A 25,863-nucleotide genomic window follows, 5' to 3' on the forward strand; every position below is an offset into this window, starting at 1 on the left:
TGCACTTTCCTTCTGCATACCTACAGAACATCCTTTATCTTCAAACCTGGAAAACATATTTTAGTCACTTTCTCATAAGTATACCAGATCATTGAATCTCCACACAAATTTCTTGCTTACTCTCAGTTTCTTGTGCTTTCATACTTTCCTCATTTATTTTTTTTTTCTTTCATTCTTCCTCCTGATATATCTCACAACAATTGTTTCTCCAGTCAGTCTAGCTCACATTTTTCATGTGAATGATGCCACATAAGCTTGCTGTTTTACTCCATACATTCATCTCATCATCCACATTATCTCAACTGTGCCACTTCATAAAGGAGGTGATCGAACTCAAGCATCAAACTATAGGCCTATCTGTGTGTCGGGTGTTGTGGTTAAGTTGTTGGAGAAGCTTGTGAGAGCTAGAATCCAGAGTTGGGTTGACAACAATGGTATAATCTTTGATGGACAGCATGGATTTGCTAAAGGGAGGTCGTGTTTTAGTAATCTACTTACTTATTACAATAAAGTGACTGCTTCCTTGGACAGAGGAGAAGGATACACAGTAATATACTTGGATTTCGCAAAAGCTTTTGATAGAGTGCCTCATGATAAGTTGACAGTCAAACTAGAGCAGATGGGGTTGGATATTAGATTAGTGCATTGGATTGGAGACTGGCTATCTGATAGGTATCAACAAGTTGTGTATGGGGGTGCAATATCCAGGAAAAGGAAAGTCACTAGTGGAGTGCCTCAGGGATCTGTTTTAGGGCCATTACTATTTAACTTGTATATTAATGATATTGGCGAAGATTTGGATGGAGATATTCAGTTGTTTGCAGATGATGCAAAGTTGGGAAGAACCATAAAGAGTAGTGAAGATGTTGTGGCCTTGCAAGAAGACTTGAATAAATTGAGTGATTGGGCAAGCAAATGGGGGTGTGAGTTCAATGTTGCAAAATGTAAGGTTTTAAAATTTGGAAAACAAAGATGGGATGCAGAATTTATGCTTGGTAAGAATATATTGTTGGAAGTAGAGGAAATAAGAGATCTGGGAGTGATAGTGGATAAAGATCTAAAATTTAGGGGTCACATCGCCAAAATTGTGAAGACAACACAAAGACTTCTGGGAATGATGAGGAGGACACTGACGTGTAGAAGTAGGGAGATTCTTGTTCCATTGTATAAGGCTTTGATTAGGCCACACATGGACTATTGTGCCCAGATTTGGTCACCTGGTTTTCAGAAGGATGAGGAGATGTTGGAAAGGGTCCAAAGGCGACTGACTAAGGTAGTTTCTGACCTCTGGAATGTCGAGTATGAGGAAAGATTGAAAAGATGTAATTTGCAGAGACTAGTGGAGAGAAGGAAGAGGGGAGATATGATAGAGACCTACAAGTTGGTAAGGGGTTGCTATAGGATCAATGGTGGAGAAGTTCTACAGCGAATAGTGGGAGATCAGGGGAGAACCAGAGGTCATCCCTGGAAACTGTATAAAGAGGGTGTGAGTAGGGGAGTGAGAGGCAGGTTTTTTTCGTGCAGAGTTGTGAATGATTGGAATGCCTTGCCTGAGAGTGTGGTGTCTGCAAGGAGTTTGAATGTGTTTAAGACCCGGTATGATGAGATGTGTGTGAGATAAAAGGACCTCCTAGATGAGTCTTTGACTCCATGAGGTCTTGTTTAATAATAATAATAATAATAATTTAATAATAATAATGTTCTCATTCATATTTTGCATAATGTTGTTCACCCCTTCCACATTCTTTACAACACTTTTGCTATCTTGCCTTACCTGATTTATATTATTTATTTCATTCTCCCACTTTCCACATGACTTGCATTTCTTGAATTCACACACAAAACATTTCTGACATGCTCTTCTCTCCACTCTCGCTTTTGTATTATAAACCATGTGTTCTTGGCAATGAGTACATAGAACACATTACAGTGTATGAAATCTCTCATGCTAAAACTCAGTGAAGAAGGAAGCCATGACCATTATTTCTCTATTGCATCACTGACATCAAAAACACTTCCTGAATAACCTGAATAATGTGAAGAATTATTTTTCCATTATTATTATCTATTAAAAACGAAATGTACTATTTAAATAATCTTGCAAAAATTTAGGTAAGTACAAAATATTTCAATGCTCCACAGACTCAAATCATTTATACAACATACAGAGTGTACTTGCTTTGCATTAGGTACGTCATCTACAGTATCATCCTTCAATACTAATTTGGGCTGGAAATAATGAAAATGAAGCTGCATTGGCTTCTAGTTGGTGGTAAGTTGTCATGAGTTAATATCATAATCTTAAAATCTTTAAATTTTTTAGATAATTGGTCAGTATATTTGGTTAAATTTAATAGCAGAACTAATTGGTGATGGTCTACCTTGGCTCCTGCGGATAAATTGATATTTTGCAACTTTGAACTTAGACTTTAAAAGTGTAAACAATAAAATGTTTTTAGTAAGAATTAATAAAAGTAAGGCCACGTTCCATTTTATCAGATTTTTTACCAAGTCTGGGGAATTTATGAAATTTTTCAGTTATGTTACCAAATTTCAGGGAATTGTAAAAGTATTATGTATATTAATAAATAAATTTATATATACATTCGGGTCTCTTTTTATGCATATCTTTTTTATGTGTATTTGAAGTTATGCAGTGCATAACTTCAGAACTTATGTACCATTGTGCATAATGAACAGCGAAAGTCTAAATTTTGCTAATTTTTATTTTAAAGATTTAATTTGGCCCAATAGAGAAAAAAAAGCACTGAAGAAAAGCAATTTCTTTGGAAATGAAAATTGCAATTTTAGATCTCTTAGCAAAAGGAGAGGGATCTACGGTGATTGGTAAACATTTTAATTTAGGCAAATCTACTATAAAAACAATTAAAAAGAAGGAAGTCACAATAAAAAAATCTGTCATTTCTGGCACAAAACCACGTGCCAAATTATCATCATACTCAAGAGATGCTTTATTATTAGAAAAAACGGAACGAACGCTCGTAATTTGGATTGAAGAATTAACTCAAAGAAGAATTCTTATAAGTGGTTATTTAATTAAACAAAATGCTCTTCGATTTTATGAACAGATGAAGCAGTTGGAGCTGTCTACTTCCCCTTCCCAGGCTTATAAAGAATTTTCCTAGCAAAGGATGGTTAACTGGGTTTTTAAAAAGAAATGCACTTCATAACGTGAAGATTACAGGCGAGGTTGCAGCAGCATATGAAGAAGCAGCGAAAATTATTGAAGATGGTGGATATTGTCCCGATCAAGTGTTTAACACTGACGAAACAGGATTGATTTGGAAGAAAATGCCTAGTCGAACCTTACATTACAAAGCCTGAGAAAAAAGTAAGTAGGTTTAAAGCACGCAAAGATCGAGTAGCGTTGTTACTTTGTAGCAATGCATCAGGAAATTGAATGTTGAAACCCCTCCTAGTAAATCGATCTCTAAGATCTAAAACAGCTACTAATACATTGGATGACCCCACTCCCCTTTCAACACCATAACAATAAAAGTATACATATTGAAGAAAGAAGACAGGCAACAACATCCAAGAAAAGGTATGTGCGAATTTTCTTCTATTATGCTACATATATTTGTCTCTAAATACATCTACAATGCCCTAAGAATTCTTGAGTGAAAAGCCAATGACATTAAAACAGGGGCACTCCTAAACAGAAGCAGGCAAAATAGCCATAAAAGTAATAGTTTTTAAGAGAAGTAACATGGGAGTTTTTAAATAATACCTAATTTTTATTAAAATTAAGTATTATTTAGAACATTTAGAACATCCAAATATGCAGGTAGTGTGAACAAGCATTATTCAGCCATTAGATCAAGGCATAATTGCTACTTTTAAAAAATATTTCGTTAAGCACACTTTTCCATTTATATTGGATAAACTAGAAAATGAATCATTAACAGTAACTGACGCTTGGAAAAATTTTTTTATTTTGGACTGCTTAAATCATGTTGCATCTGCTGTCGCTGAAATAAGACCACAAACTTTAAATGCCTGCTGGAAAGCAGCTTGGCCTGGATGTGTTGCAAACAGTGTAACCATGCAAATATCTACATTATTAGTTGAAATCATTACTTTGGCACAGGAAAATTGGTGGAGAAGGTTTTGATACATTTAGCCAGAATGATGTAGACGAATTTCTTGTGGATAATGCCTTATGCGATGATGATATTATTGGATGTCGATTAACTTTAGATATTGTCGAAGATCCAGAAAATGATAAAACTTGTCCCCCTCACTGCAAAGAAAAACCTGTCCCCCTCACTGCAAATATAATTCGAGAAGGTCTTGAACTGTGCTAAATTGGAAAATCATTTTCTTGCTAATGACACAAATTCTGAACGAGCCTTTAAATTCCAACGTGAGCCGGAGAACTGTATGTCTGGATATCGCAAGCTATATAAAAAATTATTAAATTATCATCACAAAGTTTAATCACTGATTACATTGTCAGAAGACAATGTAATCATTGTCTTCTGACAATTTTCGGCACAGAACGAGGGTGAAGCTAATTCTGTTTGTGAAGAACCATTGCCTTTACCATACAGATCTGATGCACTGACTATCTCTTCTGGTGATGAAAGTGATTTCGTACCAGTTCGCAAACGTTGCCAAATATTGTCTAATAGTGATGATGATGCTGATGAAAAAATGTAAAAAAAAAAAAATTTGTTACTTTTCAATAAAATTAAATGAATAAAGCTTTAAAACAAACTTAGGCATTCTTATTTTCCTGAATTTTTATAAACTTTTATTGCAATTTTAAGTTTATTTTTATTCATTGCTTTGGTTTTATGCAGTTTTAGAAAAGTACGGAACATATCCCTAATTTTTCAACGTAAGTTAGGTCTTTTTTGTACGATTTTTTATATGCAGTTTTCCGTGGAACGTATCTGCCGCATAAAAAGAGACCCGACTGTATATATATATATATATATATATATAACTAATGGTTTTGAGAATGTATGGTGTGAAGTAGAGGTGGGCAGAACATGATATTTAGTGGGGTGGTGCCATAAGCCAGGGAGCATAAAGTGTGAAGATCAAAAGATGTTTAGGCAGTTATGATTGTTATGGGAGATTTTAACTACAGCAGTAAAAATTGGAAAGATGAAACTGCAACTAGTAGTAGTAGTAAAGGAATGGAATTTCTGCAATTCTTGAGGGACAAATGTCTTAGATGTAGTAGAAAGAACACAAGGTTCAAGAGTTTGGCATTTAGTCATATCAACAGAAGATCTGATTATAACTGCAATGGCATCTCTGCCCATGATTGGAATGAGTGACCATGTGGTTTTGACTTGGAAGATGAATAGACAAGCAAGAGTATCAAAGAGAAAGGAGTGCACGTGGAATTACAAGGCAGGTGATTATAATAATAGAAATGAGTTTAGGGCAGTTCCATGAATGGACAATTGAAAGAGTAAGATATCATCAGTGCTTGAGAACTTGTGAAGGAATACTTATTAGCAACAAAGTGAATTGCAAACAATATCAAATGGGAACTGCAGGTAAAAAAGAGGTTATGGAAGGGAGAGCAGATGCATGAAGAATATAAGACTGAGGCCAGGAGAGTAGGTAGTATGGTAAGGAAGGCAAAACTGGAATATGAGAAGAGAAGAGAAGAGACAAAACTGGAATATGAGAAGAGAAGAGATTGGTCCTGAGGTACAAAGAAAATCCTAAAGATTTCTCTCGTCATGTGGCTAGTAGAAGGAGAAATGATTGTGGAAGAAGGACATGTTTGATAAAAATGAGAATTGAGTGACTGATGCAATGGACATTGTGGAGTGGTATGACAGGTAGTTACACAGTTGCCACTGGGGTGTTCTTTTGTTTGGTGGAATGGAGGAAGGAGCGAGGACCATGGGCCATCCCTGGAAGTTGTGAGTAATAGGTAAGGAGTGGTTTCTTTGCTTGGTCAGGGTATTTGAACCATGGAATGTATTGCCTGATAGAGTGGCGAGTTCAAGGAGTTGTATGATAGACTGTATTTTCTAGACTGAGCCTTCCATGAAGAGTATTGTGACTGCGTGGAGGCCTTAATCATCATAATAATAATAACAAGATCTCTAATCTCCTGAAACCTCCAAAACCTCCCCATTCACCTCTTTTTTTCACTAGAGGTCAGGCCAACAATTGTTGTAAAGATTGGTCAGTAACTTTAACAAACTAGATAGATTGTAGTGTAGTTTGTTCTCTGTATATAATGCATATGCTCCAGAAGATGACCTTGATATAAAGGTCGAAACGTCAAATGTAGAGTTTAGTTATATTAAACTAAAGTTTTACTCAAACACGGTAGTTTTCTTCATAATTTTCAAAAATGTACTCGGATCACCGTGCACATCTAAAAGAAAAAATTCTTACTATCAATTTCAGTTTTCAGATTGGTGTTTTTTTTTCCTATTTGCATCATTTTTGTTTCGTCTATATTTAGGTTTAATCCACAGAAATTCATTGTAGTTTTTCTTCCGTGCTTGCAAATAATGCAATGTCGTCTGCAAATTTTAAATTTCTTTTATTTTTCCCATATATTTTGATTCTGGAGTATTCTTTGTTTAAGGCTTTACTGGTTTCTTCTTACTGTGTAAGATTGAACAGGTCTGGTGACAGATTGCATCCCTGTCTTACTCCACTCTCTGCGGAACCAGTTGGTTAAGGTGAGCTCCACTCATACTGCACTTTCAGATTTTTCGTATAGATTCTTTATTGTTCTTATAGTTTTGTTGGGAATTCTAAATTCTTTCATGGTTTCCCATAGTTCTCTTCTACAGATTGAATCAAATGCCTGATGAAAGTCAATGAAATTTATATAGCAACTTTGGTTATACTCTAGTGTCTTTTCTATTAGCTGTCTTAAGGTGAATAGTTGATCAGTTGTACTTTGTCCTGGTCTGAAACCTGTTTGTTTTTCTATAATACTAGTTCTTTATATGTCTTAATTGTTTTTGAAGTACTTTCGTAAAAACCTTGCTTGGAATACTGAGAAGGCTAATGCCGCTGTAATTATTGCATTCTGTTTTAGCTCCTTTTCTATATAGGAGTTATAACTGATTTGGTCCAATCAGTAGGTATTACTGCATTTTTGTAGATCCTTTCAAATAATGTTTTTAATGGTTCCAAAAGTTGTTCCTTTCCTGCTTTTAAGAATTCTGTGTGTATTTGATCAATACTAGGTGCTTTCCTAATTTTAAGTTTATCTCTGCTGTGCTGTTATTTCGTTGGTAAAGATATTTGTTTCCTCTTCCATTTCAGTGGCTGGAATAGTAATATCCTGAGAGCTGTTTTTTATTATTATTATTATTATTATTAATTTTACTCCTCCAGGGAGGAGTAAAATCTACTCCTCTCCATCTCACCACTAGTATTTTCACAGACAATCACAAACATCCATGCCCACGGCGGGATTCGAACTCGCAACATTTTCGTGGGAGAGCCTATACGCTAACCACTCAGCCAACCAGGCCAGCAAAATCCTTTTACTTCACATTTTTATTATTATTATTATTATCACATGACACCTCCACTGAGTCGAAGGACTCATCGAGGGAACGCACGTACTCTACCTCTCCATCTCCACCAACCACAATCACTGCAACTACACTAATGCCATCTACCGCCAACCACCACAAGTAGTTTTCACAGATAATCACAAACATCCATGCCCAATGTTAGGTTTGAACCAGCAGCCTTTTTGGCTGGAGAGTGACTATATGCCAACCAGGCCAGCGTGTATATAAGTCTCCAAAGTATTCTTTCCCATCTGGCCATTCTTTTTGTTTTACTTTCAGTTAGTTGTCACTCTTTGTTTTTGATCATTATTATTTTTGTTGTCCGTGTCTTACTAATTTGGTCTCTTTGTTTATCCATGGACGTTATTTTCTTTTGATAGCTTCTCTGCCATTTTGCATTTCATCCTGGTCTGAAACCTGCTTGTTCTTCTCCTAATGCTAGTTCTTTATATGGCTTACTTTGTTATCTAGTTCTCGTTGATATTTTCTTAGAATATTGTTGTCTTGTAGTTTTTTTTACATTCAGTCTCCTTTTGACTCTAAAAGTGCTTTCAGATTTTAACTGTATTCTTAGGTTTGCTAATGATAGCTTATAGTCTGATCCATAGTCTGTAGCAAAGGATCTGCAATTTAGAATACTTGATTTCCATCTTTGGTTTACAATATTTTAATAGTCTATCATATTCTTGATTGTTTAAAGAAAGTGTTGGTTATTGTTAGTCTATTATTTGAGCAGAAGCTTAGCAGTCTTTCACCACATTCATTGCTTTCTCCATACCCAAATTGCCCATTTACTCTTGGCCAAGTATCCCACTCTTTGCCTACTTTTGCACTTAATTCCTCCATTACAATTATTATTATTCGTGACACCTCCAAGGAGTCCGAAGACTTCATCGCGGGAGGACACTTACTATACAATACTCCATCTACTATTGCACTGACCCTCTACTTCCATTCACCTAAATCAACGCCATCTACTGCCACCACCACAGCTAGTATTTTTGTCTGTAAATTGTGTGTGTTCTAAACGGCCGATTTGTCTGTATGTGGGATGAAAAATCCGAGTTTCCAGGAGAAAAAACCCTGCTACCTCTTGTATGAGATCAGCTAACTCACCTTCAATTGAAAAAGTCCATATAAAGATTCCTCCCGTCATGACGAGAATCGAACTTAGGACTTTTCTAATCGAAGGACGCAACGTACCGTCGTTCTTCCAATTGCGCTATGGAGGTGCTATTTGGAGATCTTGACTTGATGTCTGCTATACTGCTTTTTGCAGATCTGTATAGAACTCTTCAATGTCTTCTTCTGATGATGTTGAAGTTGGTGAGTATAATTGAATAATAGTCAATGATCCAACTGATGTTTTAAATCTTGCTTTAATTATCCTAGGTGAGATAGGATTGTAAGACAATAGAGAGTTTTGAGCCTTTGGTTTTAATATAAGTGCTACTCCCTCTTGGTGTTTGTTGTCCTTCATGCCTGAAGTTAAAATTTTGTATTGTCCATGTGAAATTCTCCTTTTCCAGTCCATCTGGTTTTGCAGAGTCCAATCACTTCCCATCTGTAGTTGTCTAATTCATGCAGTAGTATTTCCAATGCTCCTTCCTGGTGAAGGGTTGTTACGTTCCATGTTCCTATGCTTATGTTTTTCCTGTCTACTAGGTGATGTTTTGTTCCAGTAACATATTTTTCACCTTCACTATCTTGATTCCCTAATAGTGGGCACAACCCTTGTTTGACCAGGTGACGGTCGAGCCGGCATGCATCTTTAGGTTGGTTTGAGTTTATTCAGTTTCAATGGTTAAGTTTCATCGGGTGTCAACCACCACTCCTTGACCTGAATTCAGCTGCTCCTAACATGGAGTACAGATGCTGTTTGCAGCTGATTCACTGTATTCAGTGAATCAGCTGAATCAGCAGCGACTGTATTCAGCTGATTCACTGAATACAGTCGCTGCTTGAGATCACCATATCTGGCTACCCTCACTTAGTTTAGCCCGTGGATTGACATAGTTTACTGGGGTGTGTCCATTACCAGTTTACAGTAGCTTCTTGGAGCCTAAGTGAGAGATGGGTGTCCAGTGAGAATCAATCCATCTGAACCACAATTATGTGTGGCAGTCCAAGTGGAGAGGCACTCTCTCCTTGACACTCCATCATGTCTGGTCTTCTCTACTTTAACATGACAATCACATAGTTACCAGTAGTATACAGCAGGCAATGAACCAGCACCATAGCAAATATGTACTTTCCATTGTTATTCATGTTTAAATATTTTCATTATGTATGTTAACTGTTATTACCTCTTTTTTAATTTATTCATGTAATTCTCTTGATGATGTCAAACAAAAGGTTTCATGAAACTAGTCGAGTAATCAATAAAATTAGTTTACTATCCAATCTGATTCTTTGATTGGGGGAGTAATACCGGCAAAAACATTCCTAGCATGTCTTCTCTTCATAGATGTGTGCACAGTGATATCCGAACTCACACTGAATCATTACTTTCAAAGGTGAATAAATTTGAAAAACTAAGAATAAAACCAAAGCTTTTTTTTTTTTTTTTTGGAATAGGTAGCATTTCTTTTAAGATCCAGAGATAATGGTGCTATTCCTTGTTTTTTAAGGTTTCACCCACAGTTCACCACTATGCATGCTTAAGAATTTTCCAGTGCATGGAAGCTGTGTTACTTAAGTAATGAATACAACACACAAGGTTGGAGTTTGCATAAATTAATAGTCCAGTCTTACTCTCTTCACAGAGAATGGTTTTCTTCCCTTCCTGCAAACATCTGGAATATGAGACACTATGAGTAGCAACATGGCTTTGTGAGAGGTTGGTCATGCCTTGTTATTTTCTAACTCTTTATAATAGTGTGACAGCTGAGTTGAATAAAGGAAATGGCTACATGATGAAACTGCTAGATTTTGCAACAGTGTTTGATAGGATACCATATGAAATTCTATTATGTAAACTGCAACATAATACACCACTATGCATGCTTAAGAATTTTCCAGTGCATGGAAGCTGTGTTACTTAAGTAATGAATACAGCACACAAGGTTGGAGTTTGCATAAATTAATAGTCCAGTCTTACTCTCTTCACAGAGAATGGTTTTCTTCCCTTCCTGCAAACATCTGGAATATGAGACACTATGAGTAGCAACATGGCTTTGTGAGAGGTTGGTCGTGCCTTGTTATTTTCTAACTCTTTATAATAGTGTGACAGCTGAGTTGAATAAAGGAAATGGCTACATGATGAAACTGCTAGATTTTGCGACAGTGTTTGATAGGATACCATATGAAACTCTATTATGTAAACTGCAACAAATGGACATGGATATGAAACTGGTGATATGGATAAATGAGTGGATGATGGACAGGTACCAAAGACTAGTTATATAGAGGAGCAGAATCTAGAGGAAGACAGGTGACTGGTGGTGTGCTACAGGGCTCTATACTTGGATCACTGCTATTTAATTTGTACATAAATGATATAGGAAATAATTTGAAGGTGGATATTCAGTTGTTAGTTGATGATGCAAAGTTTGAGTAGAGTAATAGTTAATCATAATGAATGTAAAGAGCTTGCAGGATGATTTAAATAGGCTGACAGTATGGGCAAAACATAATGGATGTCAATGTAATGTGGAAAAATATAAAGTTATGCATTTTGGGATACAAAGATTGCAAGCTATGTATCAGATTGAGGGGACCGACTATTCTCAGGAAATTGATGAAGCAAGAGATTTGGGAAAAGCAGAAAAAAAGAGAGTTCAAGTTTATAGAGTATATTGCTAAAGTAGCCAGAGAAGCTAACAGGATTACTTAGTTATTGAAGAACACACTAACAAGCAGAGATAGAAAGTTGTCATTCCACTTTATAAAGCCTTGATACAACCACATCTGGATTACTGTGCTCAGGTCTGCTCACCTGGGTTTCTGGGAAATGAGGAAGTGGTGGAGCGGATCCAGAGGTGAGTGGTCTGTTGAATGCTCCCTGTGAGGATAGACTAAGGATTTGTAGATTGCAGAAGTTGGTTGATAGGCAATTGGGTAAGAGTGTGGTAGCAAGGGTCTGAGGTATAGATTATAATAAATTTTAGTTTAATCCTTTATCCAAGTGTAAACAAACAAAGTTTGCTCCTGAAGTATCTTCAGGAGTGAGGCAACTCATGGTAAAGGTGGACCAAGATCTCATCACCCCCTGTCTTAGTATCTCCCATAATGCAAAGCACATCTCCTTGTTGACATTTATAATGCATTGCATTAAGGGAAGGGCCACTACCCAGATCGGTTTCGATCTTTATTGAGGTCTCATCAGTGGGAGCCAGACCCAGAGGTGGTGATATTAAGGTGGAAGTAATGGAGAAGTCATATTTACCTATACAAGTTGCCAAAAGGTGTCTCACCTTATTATTAAATTACTCTGGATTTAGAGAAAGATGTTGGAAGTTTTTTTCCACTTGGTTAGACTATAATAAATTTTTGTTTATCCAATTGTAAGCAAACAAAGTTTGTGCCTGAAGTATCTTCATGAGGGCTAGATTTTTCACTTGGAGAGCTCTGAATAATTCAACTGGGTGTCAGTTATGATTGCTTTGTCTGTTAGTGCTTTCAAGTTGAGGTACGATAGCTATTATGTTGATAATTTGAGTCTCTCATGATGAGTCTTGGGATTTCATAGAGGTGCCCATATAATAATAATAATATAACAAGCTTTTGTATTTAAGTTTGTAGATCTGGAAATGGCATATGGTAAAGTGCTTAGAGTTAAGCTGTTTGGAACACTATGAGTATTACGGTGTAAATGGAACATTATATCGAACAATGCATATTAATTTAAGATGAAAGTCAGCAATTAGAATTGAAGCAAATACAAAAAGGTAGTTTGATGATGTAAAATCAGGTGTAACAGAAAGGTGCAACTCCACTCTTATTCATCATTTGTATAGATCACATTATGAAAAGAAAGTGGCATTAAACCTTATCAGAATCTGAGATTATATTGAACTGAATTGAATTATGACTGTAACAAACAAATTTGGCATGAAAATTAGTTATGAAAAGATCTAATGATGAAATTATACGAGAGTGGTCTGAAAAGTTCTCAGCCTAACAATGAAAAAAAAAAAAATTTATAATTTCAAAATTATTTTTATTTTTCTACATAATCTCCCTTAAGACTAATACATTTATTCCAATAATGCTCCAGCACCATTACCCTATCCCTGTAGTGGTTCTCAGTAAGATCTGCAAAATACCCCTCTATAGCTGCAATCACTTCTTGATTCGAAGAAAAACGCTGATCAGCAAGGAAGGGTTTTAGTTTTGGGAAGAGATAGAAGTCAAAGGGAGCGAAATCTGGGGAATAGGGTGGATGTTCCAACAATTCATAGTGCAGATCCCTTAATTTTCCCATTGCCAAAACACCTTTATGGGCAGGTGCATTGTCCTGATGAAAGATGGTTTTTTTCCTTCTGCAAACCTGTTTTTTTTTCATTAATTTTTTCATCTGGTCTGTTTAGAAGATCGGAATAATATTCCCTGATTATTGTTTTATCTTTTTCAAAATAATTAATAAACAGAATGTGTTTAGCATCCCAAAACACCAATGCCGTGACCTTGTCTTCTTTGGTGCTGAACAACTGGCTTTTGTCCACTTTTTTCACTGCTGTTTGGATTCTGTTGTGTAATGGTGAATCCAAGTCTCATATATCGATCCACAATAATAAATGATGCACAGTAATAAATCAATGCACAAAATCAATTTTAGTCTTGTTAAAACGTTCCAAGCACTGTTCAGAGATTTTCGTGTGAGTGCGTTTTTGATCTGCGTGGCACCCATCTTGCACAAAGCTTTTTCATTTGCAATTCTTCATGCAAAATGTATCCTACACATTCTTTTGAAATGCCTATAGTCTCTTTTACGCAATTTTACGCACTTTGAGTCACTGGTCATCCAATACCATATCATGTACTTGATCAATGATTTCTGGCGTTGTTACACTTTTTGGACGTTCTTCATGGATCATCTTCAAGGCTGGTAGGGCTATGTTTAAACTCGGCAGCCCATTTCTTAATTGTCAAAAATGAAGGTGGAGCACCCATAAACTTTTATGAACTTCGAATGAATTTCTTTTGGCATTAAACCTTCTTTTACAGAGAATTTTATAACCGCACGATACTCACTTTTATCCATTTCAAGGGATGCAGATGTTATATTTTTGTAGTGGCTCACCACCATAGTTATGTATCGCCGTGTGCGCCATTTTTATGTCATTGCTCTTCCTACAATATTTTAACTTTACATCCCCTATGAATTCAACTTTACTTTAACTACAAGACTTACAAGATTTCCCTGATTAATATCTGTATCACTTCTTACGTGTTCATTCTATAAGGAAAGTAAATTCTATATCTCTAGCCGATTCCTAATTTTACTCACGTGCTTACCCTGATTGTTAAGGTTATTTCTTGCTAAAAGAAACGAATCCTCTAATTTCTTTCTGGGGCCGTCTCCTCTTCAAATATTGACAAATTTATTTTTTAATGCTGCACCAGCCAATATCTTAGAATAGAATGGACTCTTATTCAGGAAGACTTTTCCAGACCTTTGTTGCACATAGGTGAATAAATTAAATGCTCTACTGCGGCTAAGTAAATTCTGGTTTGCAGTCGTAACCTCTATAACAACATGTTATACCTTTCTTTCAGTTCCTCCCCCCCCCCCCGCTATGATTCGAATTAATGAGTGGTAGTTTTGGTTCACATCACAGGCAAAACTCAGGTTTAAAAGAAAAAATATGTTTATTGGAATCTAAAGACATAATATACACTTTCAATTAGTTCAATGACATGCTATATCAAACTGGTTAATACTCTAACGTATGAACAATAAATCCTTCTCTTGAGTTAGAGATTTAGCACACATAATATACACATTATACTCCTTTAGTCTTGCATATTAAACTAGACACAATCATCTATAATCATTCCTAGCAATTTGTCTTATGGACATTAGCCATTGCTAAACAATCGCTTAAAGTTCTTAAATACTGTCCATACTCATTTAATACACAACAAAGATCTTTTCCTTTTACCGACTGGGTAGTTATACAACAAAATCTGTACATTACCATTTCTTGGGGTAAGGTCTCCAGGTCCGTCTGAAACGTCCACGTGGTGGGTCACTATGGTCATCAGTTTCCCTCGTCTATTCTCGATCTGTTTTGGGCCATCCTCAATTATATCTGCTGGTTAATAATGTACGTATGCGATAGTATTCCGTTGGTACTTTCAGCGAAGGCAGTATGTGCCTTCATCTCACGCTTTAGCATCGGCTGAAATTCAGACATCAAAGGGAAAGGCGTACCCTCCAATATCGAACTATCGTCACGAAACACCATCAGGAATCACCGGTCCACAAGAGAAGTCAAATCATCGTCCAGGAAAACAGGCGAAAAAAGCCCTGAGAAAGGGGTGCAAACCCTTTTTATTCTCCATTCACTTCCCTCCCTTTTAGCATCCTGTTCTTACCACGATAGCGCCCTCTTACTTTTTTTCTGTGATCTTTTCCTGCTTGCTACTTTCATCGACCATGGCAACTTCAGCACATCGCGAGATCATAGCAGCGTCTTCCGGGAACCGAATGTGCGTTGCTTTCCTAGATTGCCAATGCCTCAGGCCTGCCTGTGACCTTTGGACTATTGTTTACATCTGATTTACCCATTCATTGTATACATGATGCATTTCATATAATACTAATTTATAGATGAAGTTCTTTACATGGCATTACAATTCTACTAAAAGGAGGTAATTCTATTTCCATTTACAGTTAGTACTTTAGTTCTTCTGCTCCAGTACAAGTTTTTCTCTCTCAGCTGATTTTTCTGACTTGTTAAATCCTGAATGAATTATTTCTTTAATAAAGTTCTTCATTCAGGATGTAACACAGACAACATTTTTGCTTCAGATAACTGTATAAAACAAACTACTTGATAGAATGACCTGCAATTTCTCATGGGTTGCTTATGACAGATGTATCAACTTAGAAAAATAAATAAATAAATAAATATTGTCGATAATGTTGCCATCTATGGTTGAGGCCAAGAACTTTTCAGACCACCTTCGTAATAAGACACTCTCAATGTGCTTAGTTGAGGGCATAATTTTGCCATCACTCCCAAAGGGGAAAAAAATTTTACTAGTTTTGAAATTAATGTCTAGCATGGAAATGGTATCTGTGATTTCTCACCCACAATGGCTAATAATATTCATCTATGTTGGTGATAAGGAAACATCGGAGAGAGAAAGTGTGTGTGTGTGTGTGTGTGTGTGTGTGTGTGTGTGTGTGTGTGTGTGTGTGTGTGTGTAGACGTGAATAACTAAGATTGTCAAGACTTTGGAAGATCAAGTATGAGGAACAAATTGAGAGAATGTGGTCTTCAGAGCTTGTAGGATAGGAGGAATGATGATATCATTAAATTGTATGAGTTAGGGAGAGGAGTTATCAAATAGATACATAGATCACTCATTATTTCTTAGGATAATGGGTGATGCGAGAATGAGAGGTCAATCCTGGAAACTATACAAAGGTCATTTGAGTAAAGAGGTGAAAAAAGAGATTTTTTCCATGGCAGATGGTGAACTGATGAAATTCATTGCCAGAGTGGGTAGTGAGTGCTCCAACATTGAATGGGTTCAAAGAAAAGGTATAATAGTTATTGGTCTGTGAGTGTTCCTCTTCCTGCAATGAGTTTTTGGACTCCACAAAGGCTTGAATGTAATACGAATATATTGTGCGTCTAGTAGAATCCAGTAGCCTTTGCAAGGAATTAAAATCTTGACTTTTATTTGAATAGTAGGAAAATATGAAATGCTTCATTAATGGAATGAAGCATTTCATTCCATTAACAATTATTACAGTTATTTGGTCAGAGTAGTTGTTTGGATTGGAAGAATGGAAATGCAAATCAGACACATTGGAAAGATATGTGGAACCAGATGTCATTCCATCCCAAAGGAAGATGCTGAACTGGCTTGGTTGAAAGGGGAAGTTGACATGTAGAAAAGGAAAGATGGACAAGGCTATGATTGGAGTTGCCAAGAGGAGAGCTAACATTTGCAGTATATTTTGGAGGAAGTGCAAGTTATGAAAAGATCCAAGATGTTGGGAAAATGATAAGGATTATCCAGTATTATGGTTGATAGGTGAATAATTTGTTGGATCATTACTGACGTCAAAGTTCATTCTTCTCATTGTGTTTGTTACTCTGCTAGGTTGTTTGTTGAGTGATTAGCCTTACTTCGAATTTCACTGTGTCCTTAGTTCAAATCCCACTTTTGATATATATGAAAGCCTTTAGGTAGGAAAAGAATTTCATCTCACTGTGTGAGACCACTATCCTGTTTATTGGAGGCTTGAGGTAGCTTTAAAAAGTTCCGTGAATCATTTTTGATATTTGCAGAGGATGAATATCTCCCAAACTTTAGGGAATGAGAGACAGTCATTCTCATTTAAATTCAGACAGTAGGTAACAGGACGTCCAAATTTTCTTTGAAGAGACATTCTTATTTAAAAGTACTTCTGTGATTTCTATATTAGCAAGCATCAAGCAGGTGCCAAATTTGGTCTTAATGCCAAATGAGTTACTTGAGTTAGAAATGAGAGACCCGACTTTTGAAGTTATTATTATTATTATTACGTGACCCCTCCAAGAGTCCAAAGACTCGTTGAGGGAGGGCACCTACTTCTACAATCCTCCATCTTCTCCAACCACACCGAACCCCTACTACCATCATCTACACCAACACCATCTACTGCCCAGTGCCACTACTAATAATTTTTTTTGGATGTTAATTGTGCGTATGTTCTCAAGGCCAATTTGTCTGTATGGAGGATGAAAAACTCAAATTTCTGGGAGAAAAACACTGCTATCTCCATATGAGATTAGCTAACTCACCTTCAACTGAAAAGCCCATATAAAGATACGAGAATTGAACTCTGTCCTTTTTCCAATCAAAGGGTACAACGTACCTCCATTCTTCTAATTACGCTATAGAGGCACTTAAGTTAACCTCACTACTGACCAAGTGGATGAAATAGTGAGACCAAATTGCACTTCTTATCCATGTTATTCAACAGGTATTACAGAATCATATCCAGGTTTAGCTGGACGTCTATAGATGTCATGGCCTGTTGGGGGGGGGTTAAAATTTACTTGATGTAATACTGATGGTCATTAATTATTTTTCTATTTCACAGACTGGTTGGCCACTCTGTTCAAAGTATGTTAAAAGAAAAAAGAAAAAATCCTTAGCCCACCCACATTATGAATGCATTGATGTACAATCTTTTGTGAGTAGAAGTCCCATTGAAAGAGGAAGAGAAATAAATGGGTCGCTGATGGGTTGGTAAATATGTTGGAATTTACATTCCAACATATTTACCAACTAAATTTTTTCCCTAAATATCCATACCACAGTGGGATTCAAACTTGTAGATTGTTGATTGTGCAGATTGAAACATTATTCATTCACTCGCCCAGTCTAATATCATTTCATCTTCCCCTGATGTGTTAGGCTTAGTATCCTGCCATGTCCAATTAAAGGCATCATACAAACCTAATTAATGCTGTGATAAGAAGGTTAATTCTGTCTATATAGTATGCTATGTCTGTCAGTTGCATGTATTGTCTGATTAATTTGTCTGTTTTGGATGAAAAATTCAGTTTTCTGGAAGGATAAACTTTGTCCATCTAACTCACCTTCTGAAAAGCTCTTATAGAGGGTTTTCATGTCCTGGATGGGTTGTAAATCCAGGTTTTTCCAACCAAAGAGAATCATCATTAACTAAACTATGGAAGTTCTTCTAACCCAGTCTAGCACACAAACATTTGTACCACATTCTTGTCTCAAAATATAAATTATAACACCAGTTCAAGAACTTTTGGCTTACACTTCACATATGTATTGATTCTGTATGCTTAAAAATGAATAAATAAATGTGCAAGAACCAAAAATTAAACCTGAAATTTATTTATCTGTTTATTTTTTTAATTAGGCCAGCTGTACATCTACATTATGAACAGTACAAAGCTGACTACATTAAATTATATATTAATACTATCATGCCAATAATCCAGAAAGAAGATCCTAGTAGAGTTTATGTTCCAAGTAGCCCTTCAAATGGGCTGCAAACACAGAGAGAAGGATGGATCTCTTCTAATCCATATGATGATCACTATGGTGATGGTAATGTTTTGAAATTTATTTTGTCTTTTATTGTCAAACATGTAGTCTTGTTGTCTCATATCATCATTTTTAATCTGGTAGATACTTAGACATGAAAGAAAACTCATGTTTGGAGATAATTAACCGACTAAATTTATTTAGCTGTTAAATTATAAAGCCGATATATTGCCTTGCTCACCAAGGCATCTTCAATGGCACAAAGAAAAAACTATGTATATGCATGCAAGGCACAAGAGGATATCAAGAAATGAAGAAGGAAGCAGAGATAGAGGAAATTGGAGGAAGAGAATTTGCTGAGATACCATTGTACCTGTCAGGAGACAGAACACTAATGATGATGATGATGATGATGCATGCAGGCATACCAATAGGAAGGAAAACACAGACAGATTGCAAAAAAGCAGTATATCCTACTGTATAACTGACATCCTCTGTAGGTTTACCAATGGAATCTTGCTGATGGTCTCCAGATTTTTCTTAGTGTCAGCAGCATTTGTATAGATTCGGAAAATGTTGTAATGCTGTGGCAGATTCTAGAAGTAGTGTCTCATTTTTTTATCTGCTTCTGTATAAAAGGGCATTTTTTTTTCTCTCATTGGATCTGGTGATCTTTATTTATGACTTAGTCAGCCACCCCCGAAACCAATGTAGTACAGATGATGGACATAATTTCTGTTATTCTAGATGGATATTAGCTGTCCTTCCAATTTATCTGAAGTAACCACTTGTATCCCTTGCTTCTGCAAACCTATACTTCCGACAAACTGGAAGAGAAGCCAATATCTATGTAGAAGAGCACGTAGAAATTGTCCATCATCTACACTACAGACATTACAGGGTTGCAGACCATACCACAGATCCATGGATCCAATGAAGTAACTCTCCTTTTTATACAGAAACAGATATAAATCAGGGATAGACTATTTCTAGAATCCTCCCAAAGCACTGCAACATTCTCCAGATCTAAACAAATTTGGCTGCATCATATTACCAAAAATATGGGGCCATCATTTTGAGCCCTTCAGCAAAATTTCAGCACTGGACCCATAGCAAGAGTGCCATTTACACTGTATGAGCATGCAATTTACAATCGGTCTGTGTTTGTCTTCCTGCTAGTGCACCTGTGTGCACATGTAAGTGATTTTTCTTTGTGCCCATGAAGTTGTTTTGGTGACCAAGGAGAAATATTGGCTTAACAGCTAAATGAACTTAGTTAATTTATTATCTTCAGATGTGTGTTTTCTTCACTGAACATCAACATGAGTTATCATTTTGTAGTAAATTAAAGCTGCAGTTAATAAAAAAAAAATTGTTCAGTTGAGAGAATGAAAGTACAAACTCAGGGAAACTAAGGATATTTTGTATACAAGCATCCATGAGGTGAGTGAGTGTGAAAATAGAAATGATCAAAGAATACTGAATATTGTTTCTCAAGTCTCAAAGTGACAGTCATTAAAAGGTGAAAGGATATTTGTGGGGCCAGGGGATTATTGCAGTTCATTTATACCAATTCCAAGATGTATTTGAAATAAGCATCAGGAATTTCTGACATTGGTTAATTTAACTAGGCCAAAACAGTAAGGGTATTAGTGAGACTTTGACAATAGAGAATATACTTAGAGAGCTGGTGTAAATGAAGTATTTTTCAGAGTGGAGCGAGAGAGAGGGACAACATGATAGTGGAGGAGTTGCTGATGATGGCAGAAGATTATGATGATGATTTATGGTTTTAATGGCACAACGACAGCAAAGGTCATACTACATGATATCAAAGGTTATAGCAGTACACAAGGTAAGACAATTACAAACATCCATGCCCACAGCAGGATTTGAACCCACAACCTGTTAGTTGGAGAGTGGGTACACTAACCACTCAGCACTGATATCAGAAGAATTACAACTAAGAAGAGTGAAAGTTACGGCAGGAAGCAGAGTCATGGAGGACAACAGATTTGAGGCTATCTGGTTTGAAAAAGAGATCCATAGGGAAAAATATATAGTTGGTTGTTTTAATTTAGCATACTTTGGACAGACTGACCAGTCTGTGAAAAAAGAAAAAAAAAGAATTAGTGCCATTAATACTTTACTGAGCACCTTTAACTTCAAGAGTAAGGTCTTGCACAAAATTGTATTAAGACCAAACCTAGTATCTGCTGAAATGATGCTCACTAATGTACTGTTAATTTGTTGCTAATTTCAGTAAATTTATTATTGTGACAGAAGCAGAAGAAGAATGTCATTCATGTGGAGATAATTCAGTAACTGGGATCAAAAAGAACACAGGTAGATAACTGTGTGAAGGTGCTTAGGATATTAAAAATTTTCAATGTAAATACAGAGCAGTGGGATTGAATTCAATACTGGTCTGTGTGTGTGTGTGTGTGTGTTATGAGAATGGTCAAAAGAAATGGTGATATCTGTGACTTAGTCTCTCATGTCTCAGCATCAACCAGGTCCCAAGGAAATGGGACCTTACCAGTGTGCATTAAAAGAAACTGAGCTAGTTATTCGGCTCAGCTGTTTCTGACAGTTGTGTTATAAAGGAAATGGCTAAACCATAATATTGCCTAAAATTGTAAAGGTGTTCATCACTGTAGTTTATAGAACCCCATTATGTTAACCATGGACATGAGGCTGATGATGTGGATAAGCGGGTGACTGATGCAAAATTATTATTATATGAATATAGAAAAAGAAGGGAAGAGGAGAGGAAGAAGAAGAAGAAGATAGGAACAATCAGTATAAGGAGTATTATACTGATTGTACTTTTATCTTTTGACTCCGTAGAGGCCTGAATGATAATAATAATTAATGGAGAGGAAATTGAAATTGCAGAACTGAAAAGGTACTATGTGGAGATAATTGACATTACTGAGACAAAGAAGAAAAAAAACAGTGCAATCTTATTAAACAATAAGTATAGGATGTTATATTTGAACAATAATGATCAAGAAAAGGAAGGAGTAGTAATAACATTCAGCACCAAACATGAAGATAAACTTGATTGGAAGGCAGTTTCAAGTAGAGTTATTTGGACAGATTTCACAGTGGGGAAATGGACAATGAAACTGGAACTATGGTCCCACAAAAAAAAGTTCTCCTAAGGAAGAAGTGGATGAATTTTTTTAAGTCACTAGAACAAGGTAGCTGACAGAAAGAAAATAGAAAACATGGTCCTTGTCAGAGATTTCAACAGCAGAGTAGGAAATGAAAACCACCAGAAATATAAGAAAAATTTGTGTTGGAACATTGTTAACGCTATGTTCCAACACAAAGATGTGCACAATTTCACATAGGGACAAGAAATAAGAAAAGCCTCATCGATTGTGTTATTGTTGATAGTGATATCTTCATGCTAGTTCAAGAATGTAGAGGAGTGACCATCACCTAGTTCTAAGTAGGATACGAATGAATATCACATTGAAAAGAACAATATGTATGAAAATTTTATGAAGAATTAAAGTTGAGCAGCTTTTACAGGTAAATAATAGCCTCAATTATACAAATATTATTGAAGAAAAAAATTTTAGCTATGTGGCCAGTAGGAGGAGAAATGACTGTGGAAGAATGACATTTAGAGATAAAAATGGGAATAAAGTGACTGATGCAGAGGACATAGGAGAATTGTTCAATGAACACTTTATTGGAGTATTTCATCCTAGAGGAGTCAGTTTTAATACTAGAGGGATAGGGCAGGTTCAAGGTTTAGAGGTACAGGAGGAGAGTGTGTTTCAAATACTGAGTACTCAGGATGTCAGTAAAGCAGTGGGACTGGATGGTATTTCACTACGAGTTTTGAGAGAATGTTCTAAGGAACTGACAGTGCCCTTGACCTGGCTTTTCATTGAAAGTCTGGCTGTGGGAAAGGTGCCCATGGAATGGAAGGAAGGTAAGATGGTGCCATTGCATAAGAGTGGTAGCAGACTGGAAGTGTCTAATTATAAGCCAGTTTGTGTGTCATCAGTAGTTGTTAAGATCTTGGAGAAAGTAGTGAGGGACCATATACAGCATTGGGCAGATGAGCGTAATGTTATCAGTGAGAGTCAACATGGATTTGTGAAGGGGCGCTCTTGTTTCAGCAATATGCTAGCCTTTTATGATAAAGTTACAAGAGCATTAGATGAGGGAAAGGCATATACTGCCATTTTCCTAGACTTAGCAAAGGCATTTGATAGGGTACCACATGATAAGCTGATATTCAAGTTGCATCACATGGGTCTGGATGTCAGATTGGTCAACTGGATTCAGGATTGGCTGTCCGATAGGTATCAGAGAGTTGTGTATGGTGGCAATATCAAAGAGGCAGAAGGTTACAAGTGGGTTTCCACAGGGCTCAGTACTGGGACCTATATTGTTTAACCTTTATATCAATGACATTGTCCGTGGATTGGAAGGGTGGAAGGGGACATTCGGTTGTTTGCGGATGATGCTATGCTGAGAAGGGTTATTAGTAATAATGCAGATGTGATAGCCCTGCAAGAGGATTTGAATAAGCTAGATAGATGGGCAAATGAATGGGGGTGTCAGTTTAATGCAGCAAAATGTAAGGTCTTGTGGACACATCAATGGACTCTGCATACTCTATGGAAAGACAAAAATAGGACTTTAGATCTTTTGTCTTTCTGCAATTATATTGTTTCACTCACTGTCGCGTTTACATGTGTGTTGTGCTCTGATGATGCTGATTTGAAAATCGGCGAAATATTAGCGTTAATAAAACATCCTTGTTGATAAAAGTGTTTGTGGTGTTGTTAATACCGTGAAAAAATAAGTAATGAATAACCAGCAACGCCTAAGCTTATCTGTTAGATTAATGATTCTGCACGGAGAAGATATTGTTTACAAAGCGCGACGGTTCGGTAAGTTGAAACTGAAATTGTCCAGAAAATTGAACCGGTTAGCCTTCCTTAAACGATGCCGCGACAACGATATTATTCCATCCTTTCTGAAATTCAAAGAAAAGTTGCAATCGGCAAAGGCACATCGTATTTATCGACGGGCGAGTTTAGCGCTTCTTCGAGAACAAATCGACGCTACTCGCATAGAGCTTAGTAAGCTAAACAGCGCCATCACAGCTCTACAACAAGAACTAACTAACGTGTTAAATCTTGAAATATGGACGGTCCTACAGCAGATCTCCGAAGTTGCAGCAAAAAAAAAGAATTCACAAAAGTTAAAAGCAAGCACCTAAAAAAATTTGAACTACTACAACAGCGCCAACATACGAAGTCCTGACCGCAACTCCGACGAGACCACGTGGTCGTAAACCTATCGTCGGAAACACTCACTGAAGAAGCCAAGAACGCCCTCAGTTTAGGACATAACTTTGCCGTCGCGCCCAAACAAATTCCTAAACTCGAAATTATGATGAAAGTAGAACGGGGTATCCACGATCTTCCGCCAGCAATGGCCAACAACGTGCGACTAGACATAGCAAGTATTATAAACAAAGCTAAGCCTCCAAAAAGTAATATACCACATAAGCAAATAACTGCCCTAAAAAAGTTATACAATAATAAAAATATTATTATTACAAAAGCCGATAAAGGAAATGCAACAGTTATCATGAATAAAGAAGAGTATAACAAAAAAATGCAAGATCTCATATGTGACAGTTCTACTTATCAAAGTATACATCGAGACCCTACAATGGCGCAAAAGAAAAAAGTCCGAAAATTACTAAAAAAAGTGACATCATGGTCCAAAGAAATCATCAAGAAAATAAAACCAATTCATGTTAAAACACCCCGCATTTATGGATTACCAAAAATCCACAAAACTAATGTTCCCCTACGCCCCATAGTTGATAGCATAGATAGTCCCACATATAAACTGGCCCGGCATTTAGCTAAGTCGCTTGCCCCTCTTACTGGCAACTCCTCTACTTTTGTCAAAAATTCTATCCATTTCAAAACACTGGTTAAAAATCTAATCCTAAAAAATTCAGACATAATGGTTAGTTTCGATGTCACCTCCCTATTTACCAATGTACCACTTATAGACACTCTTGAATTAATCAAGTCTAAATTTCCCCCAGATATTTTTGAATTATTTCAATTTACCATGAATGCAGGTTACTTTACATGGGGGGGAAATTCTACAAACAGATTAATGGTACCGCTATGGGTTCCCCCCCTCTCCCCCCCGTTAGCAAATTTTTACATGGAACACTTTGAAAACAAAGTACTTACCACAGCTACATACAAGCCACTAGTGTGGTTGCGCTATGTAGATGATGTGTTTGCCATCTGGCCCCATGGACAAGACACTTTGGATGCTTTTGTCACCTACCTAAACAGCCAACACCCCAAAATTCACTTCACAGTAGAAAAAGAATCAAATAACTGTTTACCATTTCTTGACACATTAGTCACCCGCCTTTCAGATGGATCACTATCTTTTTCTATTTACAGGAAGCCTACACACACAGGAAGATACCTACATAAACAATCACATCATCATCCAGTCCAACAGTACGGCATTTTAAAAACACTGACACACAGAGCCAGAGCCATTTGTTCTAACGATACAGCTCTGACCACTGAACTCCAGTACCTGCGCCATACGTTCTTAGCCAACGGCTACAATCCCTACAAAATAGAAAAAATACTACATAGGCCCATTACTTTGCCCCCCCCTAATACACAAGAATACAACATGACCATTTCTATTCCCTATATCAGAGGTACATCGGAAAAGATAGCCAAAGTATTGGTGAAACATGGCCTTCGCACCACCTTCAAGCCTCATGTCAAGCTGGCAACTCTGATCCGCTCACCAAAGGATAAACTTCACCCTTTAGCACACCCAGGAGTGTATGAAGTTCCATGTGACTGTGACTTGGCCTATTATGGGCAAACAGGAAGATCAGTGAACATCCGCCTGGAAGAACATGAAAGATACATTCGCTACTATTACTATGGCAAGTCGGGACTGGCAGACCACGCTTTGGACACTCCTTCACACAGGATTAGATGGAGAAAAACGAATGTGCTATTTAGGAGTCGTTATAGATCTGAAAGACTATTTTTTGAGTCAGCAATGGCTTTGAAGAATTCTCCCA

At 36.8% G+C, this 25,863-nt stretch overlaps 1 protein-coding gene across 1 annotated transcript in view; it reads left to right on the forward strand.

Moving 5' to 3' along the window:
• Nucleotides 1–25,863, forward strand: part of beta-Man (beta-mannosidase) — a 386,558-nt gene that overhangs the window by 247,895 nt on the left and 112,800 nt on the right. The window contains exons 9-10 of the mRNA XM_090413087.1: nt 2,190–2,272; nt 18,610–18,800. Of these exons, the coding sequence (XP_090269213.1) occupies nt 2,190–2,272; nt 18,610–18,800 (274 nt within the window). The remainder of the gene's footprint in view (nt 1–2,189; nt 2,273–18,609; nt 18,801–25,863) is intronic.

Source organism: Typopeltis vanoorti, chromosome 23 (genome assembly GCF_054136105.1).
Source record: "Typopeltis vanoorti isolate ZY-2024b chromosome 23, IOZ_Tvanoo_1.0, whole genome shotgun sequence".
NCBI classification, from domain to species: Eukaryota; Metazoa; Arthropoda; class Arachnida; order Uropygi; family Thelyphonidae; genus Typopeltis; species Typopeltis vanoorti.